The 21,495-nt window shown below is 38.3% G+C and overlaps 1 protein-coding gene across 1 annotated transcript in view; it reads left to right on the forward strand.

Moving 5' to 3' along the window:
• The first annotated feature begins 2,276 nt into the window (after positions 1 to 2,276).
• The window catches only part of TTC6 (tetratricopeptide repeat domain 6), a 286,301-nt gene continuing 267,082 nt past the window's right edge, over positions 2,277 to 21,495 (forward strand). The window contains exon 1 of the mRNA XM_078149180.1: positions 2,277 to 3,307. Within this exon, the coding sequence (XP_078005306.1) occupies positions 2,282 to 3,307 (1,026 nt within the window). The 5' untranslated portion in view covers positions 2,277 to 2,281. The remainder of the gene's footprint in view (positions 3,308 to 21,495) is intronic.

Here is a 21,495-nt window from a genome sequence, read left to right on the forward strand (position 1 = left end):
CTGGGGAGTGAAGGAATGGCATAGGTTTTTAAATTTTTGTTTGCAACCTTAGAGGCATGTTAGTTTGTGAAATATTGTATAAAAACTCTTAGAGTTTTAAAAATCATCACCTTTTAAGAGGATAGGATAACATCTTCCATCAATGCCTGAATGTTACATTTAGGATGACCATTTGCTACAGAGAAAGAGAAGGTGATCCAGAGTCAGCCCTAGTGTTTGGAAAATGTTAGTAGTACTTATCGGTTCAATTATCATCTCTATGCCAACAACTTACATATCTACATATCCAACTCCAGTATCTCTCACCAAGTGCCTATTGAACATTTCAAACTGGGTGTCCCAGAAACATCTTAATCTCAAAATGTCCTAAACATTTTCTTTGCTCCTAAACCACCCTTTCCCTAAATTTCCCTGTTTATGTCTAAGGGCATCACTATTCCTCTAGTCTCCCAGGTTTATTTATTTTTTTTTGTGAGGCAGTGGGGTGAAGTGACTTGTCCAGGGTCACACAGTTGGTAAGTATCAAGTGTCTAAGGCCAGATTTGAACTCAGGTCTTCCTGAATCCAGGGCTGGTACTCTATCCACTATGCCATCTAGCTGCCCCTCTCCCAGGTTTATAACCTTGACATTGTCCCCAACTAGTTACTCTTTCTCACCCCAGAGTTGACAAGTAATTTACATCATCCTCCCAACAGCTGATGAAGCGATTTTCTTTAAGTGAAGATCTGACCATGTTGCTCTGTTGCTTAATAAACTCCAGTGCCTCCCAATTGCTTCTATTATCAAATATAAACTCCTCTGATTGTCTGTTAAAGCAATTTATAACTTAGCCCCAACCTATTTTTTCAGCCTTCTTATATATTACTCATATTCCCTCACTCTGTAGTCTTCCCTTACTCTTTTATAGGGCCAGTGAGGTGGCACACTGGATAGAGCACTAGGCCTGGGAGTCAGGAAGATCTGAGCTTAAATCCAGCCATAGACTCTGACTAGCTGTGTCACTTTGGGCAAGTCACTTAATATGTCTCAGTTTCCTCATCTGTAAAACATGGATAATGATAGCAGCTATCTCCCAAGATTTTTGTGAGAATATAAAATGTTTAGGATGGTGCCTGGCATATAATATGTTTTTTGGAGAATAAAAGGGAATATTTCAAAATGAAAAGTAACACGAACATGTTTAGAAGGTAAATTGATTTTTTTTCCTCTTCATTACTAAGTTGAATTTATTAAGTTATGAATCTTACTAGTTTGGTAGCATTTTTTATTAGTTAATATGAGTCCTGAATGAGTACAAAAGAACTCAATGGAGTTGGCTCATTCAATAAAAATAAATCTGAAAAAAATTTTTTAAGAGAAGAACAATAATAAAACAATTCAAGTTTGGCTTCTTATCAATCAACCAATAAACATTTATTCAGTGCCTACTAAGGGTCAGGCATTGTGTTAAGTGCTGGGATACAAAAAGAGGCAAAAGACAGTCCTTGCCCTCAAGGAGCTCATAGTGTAACTGGGGAGACTACATGCAAACAAATATATCTACATTATATCTATATCTATCTATCTATCTATCTATCTATCTATCTATCTATCTATCTATCTATCTATCTATGCAAGCCATCTATAGGGCAAATAGGAAATAAATCCTTCCCTTGAAGCATCAGTGGAAAATTGTTTATATAGGAAAAGTGAACCCAACTACAGCAACTTCCTTTATCCAAAGAAAAATTTAAAAACTCCAAATCCATAGTATTATTTAGAAATCGCAGTCTCACAAGTAATTATTGAAATGATTGTACAAAGTGGAGAGAGATTAAAAAAAAACTTGTGGAAGTGTTTCAGCTTCACCCTTCCTGAAAAATGATACATTTTATTCCATATTATATTTATTTATTCTAATAATCTGGGACAAATTAAGAATAGGTGGGGATCTAGGGAGGCAGTCTCCCCTGATGGGAAGTCATTTACAATTCAGTTTTGCAAAATGAAGTTTTGGGACCCTTGAATGTTAGGCACACATCAAAAGAAACATAAGAACAAAAAAGGGTAGACATTGCCCATCGAATTAAGACAGGTTCTAGAATCTGCCAAAGTCCTTGTGAAGGGGTGGACATTGAGAGTCTTACATAATTATATAATAAAAACACTATAAATTTAATGGAATGCAAATATGTGCCTCAAAAAACATTGGAGAATTCTATGTCAATATGATTTTCGTATCTGCAATAATATAGAAATGAGCTATGCATTTTATTTATTTTACAGGCCACACGTAACAAAATGTCTAGAGTCCCAAAGCATTTTGGACTAAGTTATGATGAAGAATTGAAGATGCTGAAGGAACTTGAGAAGGTTCGCAAACAAACAAGGAAAGATTTCCTTAAATTCAAGCTGGGACAGGAATTGAAATCAAAAAGGAGTCCTCTAGCCTTTTCAACTCTACCAAGAGATTTTAATAATTACTCTTCCCAGAGTTCAGAAAGTTCATACGAGGCCATCGCTACAGACAAGATTGTTCCACCTCAACCATGTTCTTCTGCACTTCAAGACACAGAAAAACAGAGTCATGATCCCAGAAAGAAGATTCAAGGAAGTAAATTACTTTTCAAAGAGAGCAGAAAGACGACGTCACTTGCTGGTAGACCTAGAAACGAGCCGTTTTGTCCCAAAGAATTTTATTTGAAAAATACTGCTTACATTTATCAACATGGAAAGGAAAAACCAGTGATTGCCTCACTGGCAGGCACTTCTAAACAAGCTGTTTTATTTAAACAGCCAGCTCCTCCTCACAAGTCTAGATACCGCCGAGTTATTCTTCAGCGAAGGTTGCCAACCCCTCAGTTCCCTCTTCCTTTGGAAAAACGCGGAGGGAAAAGCGAGCCTTCTTCTCTCCCAGAATCGTATCATGCTGAAGAAATCACAAGTAAGGAAACTATGACAAGTGAACACGAGGCTGAAAAGGTCTCTCTGAGAAAAAGGAGGTGGGTGGGACCCCGCAGAGAAGGTATTTCTTACAGTTCTCAGTCTGAGAAGAAAAGAAAAAAAAGTTTCATTTCTAGCCCTAGCAGAGACGTCAGGGTTCTGGAGGAGCCCGCGATAGAAGTTCCGACAATAAAGGAGGAAGAACCCCAAGCCGAGGAATCCGAAAAAAAAGCACCCGAAATGCATTTGTCTGAGAGAGAAGTCCCAAGGTCTATTGAGGAAATAATTGTTTCCCTTCAGTCTGAACGTCAGTCAGCGGTGGACAAGACGATCAAAGATCTCATAGACAGTATCCTTGGCCAGAATTACGACATTAAAATGGAAGTAGGTGAACCAGAAGAAAGAGTTATAGTTTCTATTGGATAAATATTACCATAGGGCAAGCCGCATTTTTCTTTTCCGAGCTGACAGTGTGTAATGACACTGAAGTCAGGCAGGACACAAAATTCTGGCACACACCCTTGAGTCTTGTTCTTTTCACCCTGGGTACATGCATTGTTTTTTCCCAAAGTGAAATAATTTTTTAAAATTGGTTTAAAGCTCAGTATCTCCGAACCCAAACAATACAAAGTCTTTTTATAGCCTTTTCCTCCTACCGGTTCACTTTTTAAAAGGGTGTATAGTATTGTTGGGAGTTTTGCAGTTTAAATAGAGGCTGCTTGGCTTTAAGTCACTTATCTTCCATGTGTTCCTAGAATCTAAGTTTTAGTCTTAGTCTTCTTGAGTAAGGGGAATCCCTCCACACGGAGGCAATCACAGAAAGTCTTTGAATTTTAAAAAAAAAAGTTCTTCAATTTTAAGGTCTAGTACTATGTTAGTAATTTCTAGAACGTGTTTTGAAATTACAAGAAGAAAATTAGCTTATTTTGTTGTCCAGTCATATCCTACTCTTCATGACTTCTTTTGAGGTTTTCTTGGCAAAGACACTGCAATGTTTTGCCATTTCCTTCTCTAACTCATTTTATAGAGGAGGAAACTGAGGCAAACAGGGTTAAGTGACTTTCCCGGGGTCACACTGCTGGGAAGTGTTTGAGGTCAGATTTGAACTTAGGAAGATGAGTCTTCCTGACTCCATGTCGGGCACTCTATGCACTGCCCCATCTAGATGCCCAAAATCTAGTTGATCAATATTATTTTAATATGTTGAATCTGTGAGCCCTGTAGAGGGGCAGCTAGGTGGGGCAGTGGATAGGACACTGGATGGACAGGGTAGGGAGAGAGGCATAAATCCAGGCTACCAAACCCACCTCTTTTAGAAATGTCACTCTCTTCCTTGCAGATGTCCATTAGAAACTAACCGCATCAGAAGTTCACAACTCCCAGTCTCAGTCACCTAAAAGGACAAAGGGTAGCTGCCATCATTTAACTCCATGATTTAACAGTGAGTTTGCATAAGTGAGTTTTCCCCAATCTCCTCAAATGTATAGAACTAGGGGTAACTAGGTGACACAGTGGATAGATTACTGATCCTAGAGTCAGGAGGACATGAGGTCAAATTTGGCCTCAGAATCACAGGTTTTCCTGACCGTGATGTCAGAGAACAATGGTTTATATTCACAACCATGAACTTCCACTATAGTGTGTTTTGAAAAAGTGAATACAGGCATATTCAAGAAGATCTAGTTTAGAGGCAGCAAGGTGGATAGAGTGCTGGGCCTGGAGTCAGGAAAGCCTGAGTCTAAATCCAATCTTAGATACTTAATAGCTATATTACCCTGGACAAATCACTTAACCTCTGTTTGCCTCTGTTTCTTCATCTGTAAAATGTGGACAATAATAGCACCTGCCTCCCAGGGTTGTTGTAAGGATCAAATCAAATAATATTTGTAAAGCATATAGCACGGTGCCTGGCACATAGTAGGCACTATGTAAATGCTAGTAATAGTACAAAGATGATCCTGTAAAGTGAGAAACTGTGCTTCCTTAGTGTAGCCCCTTATTAGAAAGATGGGAAGTGTAGTTCTTCTCATTTGGAGGGAGGGACTAAAGGATGATGAGAGACAGAAGCTGCTTAGGGGCATAGAGGCAGTAACCTTGGGAATTTAGGAGCTCCACAGAAAAGAAAGGAGCACTAGGATGATGTGCATGCATTCCAGCTGGCCAGCAGCCAACCATTTGCAAGTGGAAGGTGCTGCTGTCCTGTACTGAATGTAATCATGAGTGGTTGGATCTTTGTGTGGTTCACTGACCCTTTTAAGGAGAGAACTGCTAGGATAGAATTTCCTGCTTTGTCTAACTTTGGCTACTACTGGTGAAGCTATCCTTTCTCCACTTCCTCCCTGACTCATAGCTGTTACAGGTAAGTAAGTAACCAGCAATATTTACTGGTAAATATTACTTATTTGCTTTTTATACTTTTTATCTTGGGTTTCATCTCCTGATAACAATAAGCAGTTTTTCACTGTATTCTGAGCAATTTTTAAAGAAAATTTTAATTTTGACAAGGATCTCTCCAGATTGTGTTGTAGAGATTTTGTGTCTCCACATGGAGTTGCCTAAGGAGCACGTCTTCATGAGAGTTATGATAATGTGGAATGGAAATGCTTTAGAAGAGGGGCAGCTAGGTGGCGCAGTGGATAGAGTACTGCCCTGAAGTCAGAAGGACCTGAGTTTAAATGCAGCCTTAGACCAAACACTTGACACTTACTAGCTGTCTGACCCTGAGCAGGTCACTTAACCCCAATTGCCTGACAAAAAAAAAAAAGGAAATGCTTTAGAAGAGACTATGAAGCACGGATGGACATGCTTCCAGTTGTCTAACCATATGCTAACTAAAGAGGAGGCTCATTCATTGGCTGTAGAAGCATTCAAAAAAGCCTCATAGCTTCCCTTCTTCCTTGTAGAAGTCATCTGGTGACTTTTTTGCTCAAAACTTCTGGTGACTCCACAGCTGGCCCTTTTCCCACTAATGCCACATTGTCTCTCACTTTTTGCCACTTTCAATTAGAATTCATGATCTACTCCACCCAAATTCACCAAATTATTGCCAATTAGTGTAGACCCACATTATGGGTAATTTTTGTTATGTCACCAAGCTTTTGTTTTTCTTTGTATGACCCCAGAGCTAAGGTTTATTTACAAATTTTAAAACAGATCCCATGTAATTTAAATCTGAGTAATGAGGAATGTAATGATTTGGTTGCTTTGACAACCAGTTCATTAGTGAAATATGGTAACTAGCTTAAATATTGGTTTATTGTGGATAGACATGAAGTTTATTTTGATTGTGGACAGGTATGTCTTTTGTTTTGTCTTGTTTTTTATGTGTCCAGCACACAGCCATAAGCAGCGTAAAGCTGTATAGTGACGATTAGTCTTGGACAGTAGAGAGAAATAGAGGTTCTAAGGATCAGCCCATATTTATCACTACAATCCAAGACTAATCATTATACGAGGTCTAAGGATTGGCAAGGGCAGCTAGATGGCACAGTGAATAGAGGCCTGGAGTCAGGCAGATTCACCTTCCTGAGTTCAAATCCAGCCTCAGACACTTACTAGCTATGTAACTCTAGGCAATCCACTTAACACTGCTTGCCTCAGTTCCTCATCTATAAAACAAGTTGGAGAAGGAAATGGCAAACCACTCTAGTATCTTTGCCAAGAAAACCCCAAATGAAGCCACCAAGAGTTGGCCATGAATCAACAACAACAACAAAAAGGATTGGCAGATAACAATTTAGCAGTAAAGCCAAATTTGGAAAACTGGCCAATTACAATCCTGTCTATAAGTTTCCCACCAAATAAAAACAATGTATGCATGAAATGTAATGTGTGATATTTAATAGAGTAATGTATATGAATTTACTTTTTGAATATTCCTTTTTACTTTAGCCAAATTTTTTCAGCCCACTGCAAAGTGAAAATTCTTTTAAGTCTTCATTCATACCTTAGACTTAGATGCTTCAGCAATGCCCTTCCCAGACTAGTGAATATTTAACATGAGTTGTCAAACTTGTTATCCTTATTTTTAGTTAGTGTGATCCTTAATTTTTTGCAATGATGGCAATGTTAAGTATGAATAAGTTATAATGACTTCTCTTAAAACTTGGTGATGAGCTTAAGTAAACTTTGAGTTTTTCCTATAATATTTGAAGAAACAGTTATCTTATGAATGAATTCAAGACTGTTAAAATGGTCGTTTGCCCAGTAGATCTTCTGAATATAACCTTTGGTAGTTCTTTGACATGGAAAAATTGCTGGCTGGGAAATGAAATTCTGCTGGCAGGGATGGGATTTATTTATCCATTATAATACATGGTCAGAAGAAGGACTGTGAGTCTCAAAGAGAAAGGTGATTTTCCTTTCACCTTGGAGGTCAAAAATCTTTTAGCCTAGGAAAAGTGTGCAGATTGGATCTTTATTTAGGGCACAATGGGTAGAATTCTACCCTAAATTCTACCCTCTTGATGTCCTGCCCTGCTCACTACAGCTCAGAATTCCTAAGCACAAGTGGTCCATTAGCCATAGTTTCCCTAGCATAGGGGCTACAAGCATATGCCACCCCCACTCTTGGCAAGTTTACTTAGAAATTAACAGTTGTTTAATAGACCGTAAGAACATTCTCTCATACTGAATATGTCTAGTATTGAGATAATGCTTTCAAATTGTAAGATGGTGCTAAGGTATAAAATCCTAGACTTCTGGATTCTGGCCAAGGTTAGCACTTCTTTAAGTAATTTCCTGTCAAAGTTTCTATCTTGAACAGGGGCAATCTTAGTGGGAAAGCTATATATAGATGAATACTTATTCCAGAGTACTTCACCGTCATAGAGGCTCTCTGGCTTCTGGTTGGGTATATATGTGCTTACTGCGTGAAGTGGTCTGACATCATTGGGATGTTGCTCATATTCTTCCTATCTCTTTCCAGAGATTAAGAACAACAGCAACTTTATACAGCTAGGTCTAGATTAGTGAGAATATTGAAACCCCTGATGTGGTCATTTTATTCAAATTCACATTGCATATTTTCATGGGGCTAGAACCAATTACCATATTTTACATAATGGTTGTTGGCTGTTCTTCATTTTTGAAGAGGACCAAAATGACATCACTATGCTAGAGTCAAGTTACAGTGTGTCTGACTGTGGCTGGTCAGATCAATACAAGCTCGGAATGTTCTACCACAGGTTGGGCACAAATAGTCTGGGGTGGATTTTCTAAGTTTGTGTATCTTGCATTGAGCTATTTCAATTCTACTTTGTTAATGGAGCATAGCATCTTTTCTGATGTGGGCATGCCATGCTGAGCAGTCCTGTGCCAGTGTCTCCCATGTCATACAGTCAATTCCAAAGTTCTTGACAGAGACCTTGAGAGTTTTGTTGTACCGCTTCTTCTGACCACCATGTGAACACTTTCCCTGTGTGAGTTCTTGATAAAATAGTCTTTTTGGCAAGCGTATATTTTGCATTCGAGCAAAGTGGCCAGCCTATCTGAGTTGTGCTCTCTGAAGCAGAATTTGAATGGTTGGCAGTTTAGTTTGAGAAAGGACCTCATTGTCTGGTTCTTATCCTGCCAGGTGATCTTCAGAATCTTCCTAAGACGATTCAAATGGAAGTGATTCAGTTTCTTGGCATGGCTCTGGTATACTGTCCAGGTTTCACAGGCATACAACAATGAGGTCAGCACAACAGCTCTGTGGACCTTCAGTCTGGTAGTCAGTCAGATACCTCTTCTCTCCCATACTTTCTTTTGGAGCCTCCCAAACGCTGAGCTAGCTCTGGCAATGTGTGTGTCAACCTAATTATCAATGCATATATCACTGGAAAGTACGTTACTAAGATAAGTGAACTTATCCACAGCATTCAAAACTTCTCCATTTGCTGTAACTGATGGTTCCATATATGGATGGTGTGGTGGTGGCTGATGGAATACCTATATATTCTTGGTGTCATTAGGCAAAAATTAGCACAAGCAGCAGAGAAACAATCCATATTTTGTTGCATCTCAGCTTCAGAGGCTGCACTGAGTGCATAAACATCTGCAAACATGAAATCATGCTCCAACACTCAAGCCTCTACTTTGGTCTTGGCTTGTAGCCTCTTCAAATTGAAGAATTTACTATTAGTGTAGTAGTTGACCTTGATGCTACATTCATCCTCAAGGCATTTGACAAAATGGCTGAAAACACCATGCTAAAAAGCCTGGTAGCAAGCACACAGCCTTGTTTCACTCCACTGGTGGCTGGAAAAGCATGAGAGCATTGTCCATTATCCAGAACCTGGGCAAGCATGCCATCATGAAATTGATGTACAATGGTGATGAACTTCTCTGGGCAGCCAAATTTTGACATAATTTTCCATAAGCCCTCACAATTGACAGTATCAAAGGCTTTGGTTAGCTCTACAAATGTTGTGTACAGACCTCTGTTTTGCTCCTGGCATTTCTTCTAGAGTTCTTAGGCAGCAAACACCATACTGACCATTCCTCAGCCCTTTCTGAAGCCACACTGGCTCTCAGGTAGATGACCATCTTCCAGTTAAAGGATTAGTGTATCAAGAAGGACTGTGGCAAGAATCTTGCCAGTGGTGAGTAAAAGAGTGAACCCCCTGTGATTGTCACAGGACAGTCTATTTCCTTTACCTTTATAGAGATAGACAATGGAGGCGTTCTTGAACTCTTGGGGGATTACCTCCTCTTGCCATATAACCTGGAGAATTTCAGTCAGCTTTTGTATGAGCGATGGACCCCCTACCTTGTAAATCTCAGCTGGAATAGAATCAGCACCAGGTGCTTTGCCACGTGAAAGGAGCCTAATGGCATTCAAAACCTCTAAATGGCATGCAAAACTTCAGCTAGGGAGGGATTGACTTCAACCTGAGGTAAATGCTCAATGGCCTCAGCGTTGCTTGATAACAGTCTGTTGAGAACAGCATGGAAGTGTTCAGCTCATCTCTCTAGGATCATGTTCTTATCACTAATTAATGTGACTCTATCAGCACTGAGCAGTTGAGATACACCCTAGGTCTTTGGCCCAATAAATAGCCTTCAGGGCATCATAAAAGGGCTTTGGATTGTTACTATCAGCATAAAACTGAATTTCATCTGCCTTCTTACTGAGCCAAGAATCCTGCATCTCTCTAAGCTTTGCTTGTACTTTACTTCTGATAGAATTAAAATGCTACCTTCTTAGAGATGGATGAACCATCCTGCTGGTAAACCCTGTGGAGTTATCATTTTTCATTTAGCAGCTTTCAAATTTCCCTGTCATTTTCACCAAGCCAGTTTTGATGTTTGTGAAGTGTTCTGATCCAGATGAGCAAATGCAGTGCTATACACCAATCTCTGAAAGCTGCCCACTCCTGTCCTGCTCCACTATTGCCCACTATGTGTTGTCTTAACTTTCCCTCAAAGTTAGCAACAAACTGTTCCTTTTCAGAGAAGAGCTCTAATCTGTTGACATTAATTCTTCTGGTAGTCATTTTGCTTTGGGGACACTGCTTTTGTTGAATGCTAATATTTAACTTGGAGAGGATAAGTCTATGATCAGTCCAGCACTCTGCATCACACATTGCCTTCATCACTCACATCCTGTCTGTCTCTTCTTCTTACAATCACATAGTCTATTAAATGCCAATGTTTGCTATGAGGGTGCATCCACATAGTTTTATTGCATTTAAGTAAACAAAAGACAGTGTTGGTGATGAGAAGGTCATGAGATGCAGAAGTCTTCAGTAGTAAGTAACCATTGCTGTTGCTATTTCCAACTCCATTCCTCCCTAGAACACCCTTCCAAGTCTTGTAGTCTGTGCCTACTCTAGCATTAAAGTCACCCAGAATTATAAGCTTGTCCTCTTTTGGCACATTGATGATGAGGGTCTCCAGGTCTTCATAAAATTTTTCTTAAACCTCATTTGGGTTTATCATGGTGGGAGCATAGGCATTGATGATGGTGGCCTGGTGCTTTACTGCAAGTAGCAATCACATTGTCATGGGCCTGTCATTCACTCCTTTTGGTAGGCATACAAGCTTGTTGACTAGATTAATTTTGATTGCAAAACCTACACTAGCTTCATGGCACTCCCTTTCCCTTCAGCTGCTCCAGAAAAACATACATCCATCTCCAATTTCAGTAAGCTGGCCTTCATTTGCCAGCCCTTGTTTCACTCAGGGCCGCTATTTGGATGCGATACCTGCTGAGTTCTCCTGTACAAGAGCTGTTCATCTTTCAAATCTACTGAATAAGTATATGCACATTCTATGTGCTGATGGTGAGTGGAATCATCTTTGCAGATGTTTTTGTACTTTTTTTTGTATTTCGACCTTAGAGTGGGATGCCCCGCCTGCCACAGTAATCAGGCCAGGGTTTGGTAAGCAGACAATTTTGGGGGCACCTTTTCTAGCTCCTTCCTCACACTAGGAGGTGAGCAATACAATCCTTAAAAGGCTGTTCACACACCCAGGGGGCTGCCGAATCCCACTACTGTTTCCAGTGAGAAATGACCCTATGGCCTGGGCCGCCTGTGTGCAGGACTGTGACTACAACTCCCAGTATACCTGCATCTGCTGCTTCATTACTTGCCTGTTGCCACAGGACTTTGAGATAGGTAAAATGGTGTGGGTGATGTCCTTTGATTCCTGTGTAAATTGGATTTAAGTGAGGCAGAGCTGCGCAAAGTTGTCGGCCTCACTCTCTCCTCCAGAGTGATCACAGTCCAGTGGCAGGACAGAATCAAGATGACTGGTGATGGCTTAAGATGCAGTGGATGACCGTGACATCCTCTATGTCTAATCAAGCTCTAAGCACTCCGTGGTGTCTGCTTCAGCTGCCTTCATGGCCTTTGGAACAAGTTGTTCTCATCTACCCATTCTACCAGGAGAAGTCTTCACATGCTTGGAGTAGACACCACCCTAACTCACCATCTGTTTGAGATCCCTTGCTTACCCTTGACCTGGTTTAGCCCATCTGCTTAAATGGGTTACTGGGGTGTGGCCGCTGTGCATGCTATAGCTTCTTGGAGCCACAGGTGAGAGTTGGGTGAAACAGGTGGACACCACAGGTGAAAAGTAGCCCTGAAAAGGCCTGGTCAGCCTTCATACCAGAGGTACTAGTCTTTCCTGAACACACCATACACCTAACTTTGAATAGTACAAATTCAAATGCATAGGACTACTTTAGGGGATTCATTTTTCACACCATTTGGAACTAACACAAGTTTGAAAGGCTTGCTACTTACATTCTCTGAGTATGCAATGCCAGTCAGTAATACTTTTTTTTTAAACTGAGGCAATTGGGGTTAAGTGACTTGCCCAGGGTCACACAGCTAGTAAGTGTTATGTGTCTGAGGCTGGATTTGAACTCAGGTCCTCCTGACTCCAGGGCTGGTGCTCTATCCACTGCACCACCTAGCTGCCCCGGTAATACTTACCTTTGAATGAATTTTGGGTCAGTAGAATCCGTTTTGTGCCTATTCTAACATTTTCTCTGGCCCTCCAAATCTTCATGTTGTGCCTTCAGGATCATAGAATAAAATGTTTGGGGTAGCACTGATTGCTTCTCGGGATCTGTTACAGTGTGACACAGCGCTCCTTTGCATAACTCTAATTTCTACCATTTTTTTCCTAATAACAGGGCACCTTTTTGGGAATGAGGTTCCCTGATGGTCACAACCCTTTATTCTTTTTTTTTTAAGGCAATTGGGGTTAAGTGACTTGCCCAGGGTCACACAGCTAGTAAGTGTCAAGTGTTTGGTCTGAGGCTGGATTTGAACTCAGGTCCTCCTGACTTCAGGGCTGGTGCTCTATCCACTGCTCCATCTAGCTGCCCCCACAGCCCTTTATTCTTGGCTTGCGTTATTTTTTATAACTTTTATGTTGTTGTTCACATCATTAGTCATCTAAGGACAACCAAGAAGAATTCATTCAATTTAACAAAGTCCATATCCATTGATGGCATTCTCTGGCATAAGTCCTAGACTCTCAGCTGCACTTTTATTCAACAGAGGCCTGGGTTCTCTAAGTGTCACAAATTACCTGCTCCTCTTCTGTGCATATTACCACAGCTCTGAACTTATGTGGTCTGTGGGTCCTTGGTAAGTCCACTTGACCAAATCTAGTAAGATGAAATTGAATAGGGAGTAGGGATATATGTAAAGTTTTACTTTTGGCTTTTAAAAAATCCCCATCAGAAGTACCCATTGTGAAAGGTGTGATTAGATAACAATTCATCTGAAAAAAGATCTGGGGTTTTTTAGTGATGTATAAGTTCAATCTAAACTAATATATAAACTCATAAGTTAAAAATATAATAAAAACGCTAATGCAATATTAGATTGCACTGAGGCATAGTATCTGGAATTAGGGAAATAATAGTCTCATTATACTCTTGCTCTTGTATAATCATATCTTGAATATTGTGTTTAGTTCTGGTTTTGCCAAATTTTCAGAAGGAAGTAATTAGATTTGAGTGTGTCCCACGGATAGCAATCAGACTGGTAAAGGGCCTCAAGTTCATGTCATATGAGGATTGCTTGAAAGAATTGGGGGTATTTGGGGAGGAGGGGCACAATAACTCTTTTCAAGTCTTTTAAGAGCTATAATATGGAAGGATTAAACTTAATAGAACGAGAAATAAGGAGTAGAATTTACAAAAAAGTCAATTTCATTTGGTATTAAGATAAACTTCCTAACAATGAGATCTAAAAGTAGATTTGGGAGGCAGTGGGTAGCCATTCTCTAGGGGTGAAGACCTGTATTTGTAAGCTATGCTACAGGATGCTTATTCAAGTATGGATTGAATTTGAATGAGCTCTGAGGTTTCTTAAAACACTAAGATTCTATGTGATTTGATAGTAGAAGTCATTCATGACCTAATATAAGATGCCCTGGAAGTATTATAGTAATAATACTAATTCAACCACCCATGAGTTTCTTTGTTGGAGGACAAGGTGGGGGGAGGACTTCAATTGTGGAGGGTGGTGGGAAGGTGAATGAGGAATAGACACTCCTGGATGTATTCTTTTAATTCCCGCATGTGTTTTGGTAGACTCTCAGACATCTTAGTTATTCCATATTATTTCTCTTTGATGGGTTCTGTTGATAATATACAGAATGGCTGATGATTTTTGTGGGTATTATTTATATCCTGTTACTTTATGGGAATTCTTAATTGTTTCTATTAATTTTTAGTCGAATCTCTAGGGTTCTCCAAGTAAGCAAAATGATCTTTTTTTTTCTTCTTTGCCTATGCTTCTTTCCTCAATTTATTTTTGTCATATTGCTATAGCTAGTATTTGGCTCTGGTTTGTTTTGGAGATGGTAAAAACTCTGAAACAGGTATCTGGATTTAGTTTTGGTATTGAAGAAAAAGTAACAATTAAGACAAGTTTCCAGTCCTATTTAATTTTGAAATTAGATAGTAAGGCAATTATATTTTGGCTACGTAATCTGAGGAGTTTTCAGACTTAATTTTAATGTTCATACATTTAGTTGTCTTTAGATGTGCTATTCCAAAATGTAGATTACTTCTACTTAAGGCCTTTGCATACCCTTAAATACAGTTTTCTTTGGCAAATTTGGAGTGAGTTGATTTCTAAATGTCTGTCCTCTGCCTCAAATCTCTCCTGCACTGAATCTCATATTGTATTTATAGTATACATCATGTTACTTATCACTTGGTTATAATAATACCTTGTGTTGTTTGCTAATTTTTTGTTTGTTAATATTGTTTCCCACAACTAGACTTGAACATTCTTGGGGGCAAAACCTTATCTTAACTTCTCTTTTATCCTCTAGCGCTATAGCAAAACAGCCTACAGAAGGAACTAAAATACTTTTAGATTAATATAGAATATCATATTTAGCACAATAACTCTTAAAACCTAATACATATGAGACATCTGAAATTTACGTATCTCTGAAAGGAGAAATTTATCTTCTTTAGTAAAAATGCTTAAGGTCAGTAAAAATGCTTAATATTCTGAATTGATCACTATAGTATTATACAAGCCTGTGCCTGATTAGACTTAATGTTGTGATAATTGCATTCTTTTTTAGCCTTGTAGATGACTTGGTTTGAACAAACCCTTCTTTACTAATGCTTCAGTAGTTTTATCTAAAAGCACAACAGTTTTGTGAGCTCTCCAATAGCTGCCTTCTAATGACTACAAAGATAGAAGTCTTGACAGAAGAGCAGTTGTTATATAAACAGTTTATTCATAGTGAAATTGTTTCCTGAAAAAGGACTGAGCAGCAGGAACTCTCTTCTATTTGTACAGCACTTGGAATCTGTGTTGACAAGATGCCATTCATGTTTGGATATACAAAGTCACAGTAACTTGTTTGCAGTTCAAATTGGTATGGCAGCCATTCAAGATAGGTTTCCAGTCAACTTGCATTTTTTGGAAGTGACTTTTACTCCATTTTATGTCCCAGAAAGGGCATAAAAACATTTAATTCTAATCAGGAATAAGAGACTTATTGCTATTATTATCTTTATTTTTAACGACTGGGTCTCTCCATCTGATCTAGAGTAGAGGTGCAGTGGCTACTCACTGGCCAGATCCCACCACTAGTGGTCACAGGAGCTTTTGCTTGCTCATATAAAGGAAAGGTCAAGTGGTGGCCCAATCCTTATCTGGTATGATTAAAGATGGCAGCTCAGTCCCTCCCTCGGCCACCCAGTGGAACCCTGCACTGTCCAGGGGTTCACCACACTAATGATTTACTTAATACAGGCATCTGATTGGCATAGCCAACTTCGAGTTTAAAAGGCCTGCTAGCCTTAGCCTCTCACACACAAGGATATGTGTTTTGTGTTCCTGCTTGTAGGGTTTAATGGATTGCCTTGTAGCTTGTTTAAGGGGTAGGTACTCCAAGTGTAGTAGGTGTGTTTGGGGTATATATACACACACATATATATGGTACACATACTCCGTATGTTCACACACATACATACATATATATCAGTTCAGTTTTATATATGGACATATTAAATATGTATTATACATGTGTATACCTATATATATTAAAGCTATAAAAACTTAAAAGTGAACTAAATTTTTGGGAAACTTGTATATCTATATAATTTCCTCTCTTCTTATAGGTTCATTTTTTAAAATTTTGAGCTTATGGTATGTTTCCTTATTAGTATGTTTCCTTTGCTTGTGGAACTTCCATATAGGATCAGTGTCCAGTCCTTCTTACACTTTGCCTATGGCATGCTGTCGGGGTGGGATGTGTCTCCCATCTCTCTCTAGGCATCAAAACCTTTTCCTGAATCTCTTACCCACTGCCATCTTTAATCATACCAGATAAGGATTGGGCCACCACTTGACCTTTCTTTTATATGAAAGCAGGAACAAGGATTAATAAGGAGTAATTATAATAATAGCTATTTAGGAATAAATTAATTGTAAAGAAATAGCTTCCTGAGCTGCCTATGATGGGGAATAAAATTGTCTTCTCCTTCTAGCTTGCCCTCTCCTTGGATAGCAGTGAGGGTAGTACAGAAAAAGATTATCTATCAGCTTAATGGAGATCTGATCTTTAAGCTAAACTTCCCTCAACAGGAAAGATCCAGGGAAAGACTTTGATCTGAACCTCCCTCTGGCTGCTGTGCAGTCTCACCAACATGATCCAGCAGTTCTTGGCTGAGAAGGGTCAAAACAGAACTTGTTTAAAAACAGAACTTGTAGAGTTGTGGAAGAAAGGGCAGGTGAGCACCTGAAATTAGGCATGCCACTCAACCCTGTTACTGTGTACAAAGTCCTCTTGGTTCTGCTCACTTCACTCAGCATCAGTTCATATTAAGTCTTTCTAGGTTTTTCTGAAAACCACCTGCTCATCATTTCTTACAGAACAATAGTATTCCATTACATTCATATACCACAACTTGTTCAACCATTCCCCAATTGATGAATATCCCTTCAATTTTCAATTCTTGGCCACCACAGAAATAGCTACTAAAAATATTTTTGAACATGTGGGTCCTTTTCCCATTTGTATGATCTCTTTGGAATACAGCCCTAGAAGTGCTATTGCTGAGTCAAAGGATATGCACAGTTTGGTTACCTTTTGGACATAGTTCCAAATTGCTCTCCAAAATGGTTGGACAACTCCACCAACAATGCATTAGTGTTCCAATTTTCCCACATCTTCTCCAACATTTATCATTTTCCTGTTTTGCCATGCTGGCTAATCTCATAGGTGTGATGTGGTACCTCAGAGTTGTTTTGATTTGCATTTCTCTAATCAATAGTGATTTAGAGCATTTTTTCATATGACTATAGATAGCTTTAATTTCTTCATCTGAAAACTGCCTCTTCATATCCTTTGATCATTTGTCAATTGGGGAATGACTTATATTCTTATACATTTGACTCAGTTCTCTATATATTTGAGAAATGAGGCCCTTATCAGAGACACTGGTTGTAAAAATTCTTTCCTAGTTTTCTGCTTCCCTCCTAATCTTGGTTGCATTGGCTTTGTTTGTGCAAAAACTTTTCAATGTAATGTAATCAAAATTACTCATTTTGCATTTCATAATGTTCTCTATCTCTTGTTTAGTCATAAATTCTTCTGTTCTCCATAAATCTGACAGGTAAACTATTCCTTGGTCTCCCAGTTTGCTTATAGTATCAGCCTTAATACCTAAAGTGTGAACCCATTTTGACTTTATTTTGGTATATGGTGTAAGATTTTGGTCTGTGCTTAGTTTCTGCCATATTCTTTTCCAGTTTTCCCAGAAGTTTTTTTCAGATACTGAGTTCTTATCCCACAACCTAGAGTCTTTGGGTTTATCAAACAGTAGTTTACTATAGTCATTGACTACTTTGTCTTGCATAACCTATTCCACTGATCCACCACTTTATTTCTTAGCCAATACCAGGTAGTTTTGATTATTGCTGCTTTATAATACATTTAAGATCTGGTATGGCTAGGCCACCTCACTAGCATTTCTTTTCATTAGTTCCCTTGATATTCTGGATCTTTTGTTCTTCCAAATGAATCTTGCTATTATTTTTCTTGCTCCATCAAATAATTTTTTGGTAGCTTGATTGGTATGGCAGTGCATAAGTAAATTAATTTAGGTAGAATTGTCATGTTTATTGTATTAGCTTGGTCTACCCATGAGCAACTGATGTTTTTCCAGTTATTTAGATCTGACTTGTGTGAAAAGTGTTTTGTAATTCTGTTCATATAATTCCTAGGTTTGTTTCGGGAAGTAGACTCCCAAATATTCTATAATGTCTACGGTAACCTTTTTTCTCTTTCCATCTCTTGCTGTTGGGCTTTTTTGGTAACATATAGAAATGCCAATGATTTATGTGGGTTTATTTTGTAGCCTGCAATTTTGCTAAAGTTGTTTATTATTTCAAGTAGTTTTTTACTTGATTCTTTAGGATTCTCTAAGTATATCATCATATCATCTGCAAAGAGTGATAGCTTTGTTTCTTCTTTGCCTATTCTAATTCCTTCAATTTCTTTTTCTTCTCTTATTGCTAAAGCTAACATTTCTAGTACCATATTGAACAACAGTGGTGATGATGGACATCTTTGTTTTGCCCCTGATCTTACTGCAAATATTTCTAGTATCTAATGGGGATAACCACTACACACAATGCTTGCTGAAGCTTTTAGGTAGATGCTACTTATCATTTTAAGGAAGACTCCATTTATTCCTATGCTCTCTAGTGTTTTTAGGAGGAATGGGTGTTGCAGTTTGTCAAAAGCTTTTTCTGCATCTATTGAGGTAATCATGTGGTTTCTATTAGCTTTGTTGCTGATATGATCAATTATACTGGTAGTTTTCCTAATATTGGACCAGCCCTGCATTCCTGGTATAAATACTACCTGGTCATAGTGTATTATTCTTGTGATAAGTTGCTGTAATCTATTTGCTAATATTTTATTTAAAATTTTTGCATCTATATTTATTAGGAAATTGGTCTATAATTTTCTTTCTCTGTTTTGACTCTGCCTGCTTTAGGTATCAGCACCATATTTGTATCATAAAAAGAATTTGGTAAGACTCTTTCTTTCCCTATTTTCCACAAGAGCCTATATAGTATTGGAATTAATTGTTCTTTAAATGTTTGATAGAATTCGCATGTAAATCCATCTGGCTCTGGAGATTTTTTCCTAGGGAGTTCATTGATGGCTTGTTTAAATTTGTGTGTGTGTGTGTGTGAAATGGAGTTAAATAGTTTACTTCCTCCTCTGTTAATCTGGACAATTTATATTTTTGTAAATATTCATCCATTTCACTAATATTGTCAAATTTATTGGTGTACAGTTGGGCAAAATAGTTCTTAATTATGGTTTTAATTTCCTCTTCATTGGTGGTGCATTCACCCTTTTCATTTTTGATGCTGATAATTTGGTTTTCTTCTTTCCTTTTTAAATTAGATTAACCAAAGGTTTATCTATTTTGTTGGGTTTTTTTTCCCACAAAACCAGCTCTTAGTTTTATTTATTAGTTCAATAGTTTTCTTAATTTCAATTTTATTAATCTCTCCTTTGGTTTTCAGAATTTCTAATTTGGTATTTGGAGACTTTTAATTTGTTCTTTTTCTAGTTTTTTTAGTTGCATGCCTAATTCATTGATCTCTTTATTCATGTAAGCATTTAGAGATATAAAACTTCCCCTAAGAACTTCTTTTGCTGCATCCCATAAGTTTTGGTATATTGTCCCATTATTGTTATTCTCTTGAATAAAGTTATTGATTGTTTCTATGATTTGTTGTCTGACCCATCCATTTTTTAGGATTAGATTATTTAGTTTCCAATTGATTTTTAGTCTATCTTTTCATGGTCCTTTATTACATATAATTTTTATTGCATTATGATCTGAAAAGGATACATTTAATATCTCTCCCTTTCTATATTGGATTGTGAGGTTTTTGTGCCCTAGTATATGGTCAATTTTTGTGTAGGTGCCATGTACCACAGAGAAAAAAAGTATATTCCTTTCTAGCCCCATTCAATTTTCTCCAGAGGTCTACCATATTTAACCTTTTCTATTTACTTCCTTAACTTCTTTCTTGTTCATTTTGTGGTAAGATTTATCTAGTTCAGAGAGGTAGAGGTTGAGGTCCCCCACTAGTATAGTTTTGCTGTCTAATATTTCTTCCTGTAAATCCCTGAACTCCTCTAAGAATTTGGATGCTATACCATTTGGTGCATATATGTTTAGTAATGATATTACTTCATTGTCTATGGTGCCTTTCAGCAGGATGTAGTTTCCTTCCTTATCTCTTTTAATGAGCTCTATTTTTGCTTTTGTTTGTCTGAGATCAGGATTGCTACCCCTGATTTTTTTACTTCAGCTGAAGCCTAACATATTCTACTCCAGCCTTTTATCTTTACCCTGTGTGTATCCCTCTGTTTCAAATGTGTTACTTGTAAACAACATATTGTAGGATTATGTTTTTTAATCCATGCTGCTATCCACTTCCATTTTATGGGAGAATTCATCCAATTCACATTCACAGTTATGATTATTATCTGTGTCTTTCTCTCCCTTATATTTTCCCTCTGTTTATGCTTTTCTTTCTCCTTTCTCCCTTTCCTTCCTCATTAGTGTTTTGCTTTTGACCACCACCTCCTTCAATCTGCCCTCCCTTCTATTAGTCCCCTCTCTTTTCTTCCCCTTTACCATTACTACTTCTTCCTTCCCTTCTATCCCCTCCTCCCTTTTCTTTCCCTTTCCCTACTACTGCCTAGAGGGCAAGTTAGATTTCTATACCTAACTGATTATGTTATTACATACTCCTTGAGCCAAATCCGATGGGAGTAAGGTTCAAACATTGCTCATCTCCCTCCATTCTTTCCATCTACTGTAACAGGTTTTTGTGCCTTTTCCTGTAATGTAATTTAGCCTTGTCTGCCTTCTCCTTTCCTTTTCTCCCAGTACAATCCCTTAAAATTAGAACCACTTAATCCACTTACTTAGATCCATTTCACCCACTTAATTAGTTTTTTTATCATTACATCAAAATCAACTTATACCCACCCCCTCTGTCTATGTATATACCTTTTAAATGGTGTAATAACAGTACAGTTCTCAAGAGTTACAAGTGTCAGCCTCCCTTGCAGGGATATAAACAGTTTGCCCTTATTAATAACATGGTATAGTCCCTAACTCTTGGCGACATGTTCATCTGCTATCTTCTCTGTCAGTAATCTACAGATAAATGAGAGAAGCAATATTGATTCAATGAAACAAAGTTCACTTACACTGTTGCCACGCTGTTTAGTAGAAGTCCCTAACTCTTGGTGACATGTTCATTTGATTACAGCTTAGCTCCCTGAGCATCGCATATAGCTTTCATATCTTCTTGGCATCATTATAGTTTTGTTGTCATGAGGCCTTTGGGACAAAGCATCTGCATACACACTAGTCTTCCCTGTCCTGTAGTATACACTCAGAATGCAATTGGTTGCTGGTGAGCATGACTTTCTCAGTACAGGACAACTCCCAAGTCCTGAGTATAGCATCTGCATGCAACTCTAGTGCATGAACCAAGGCAGTTGTCAAAGTATTTGAATGCTTGCTTTTTAACACTGTTTCAAAT

This window comes from Phascolarctos cinereus, unplaced genomic scaffold (genome assembly GCF_003287225.1).
Source record: "Phascolarctos cinereus isolate Bilbo 61053 unplaced genomic scaffold, phaCin_HiC Scaffold_2;HRSCAF=192, whole genome shotgun sequence".
Taxonomy (NCBI): domain Eukaryota; kingdom Metazoa; phylum Chordata; class Mammalia; order Diprotodontia; family Phascolarctidae; genus Phascolarctos; species Phascolarctos cinereus.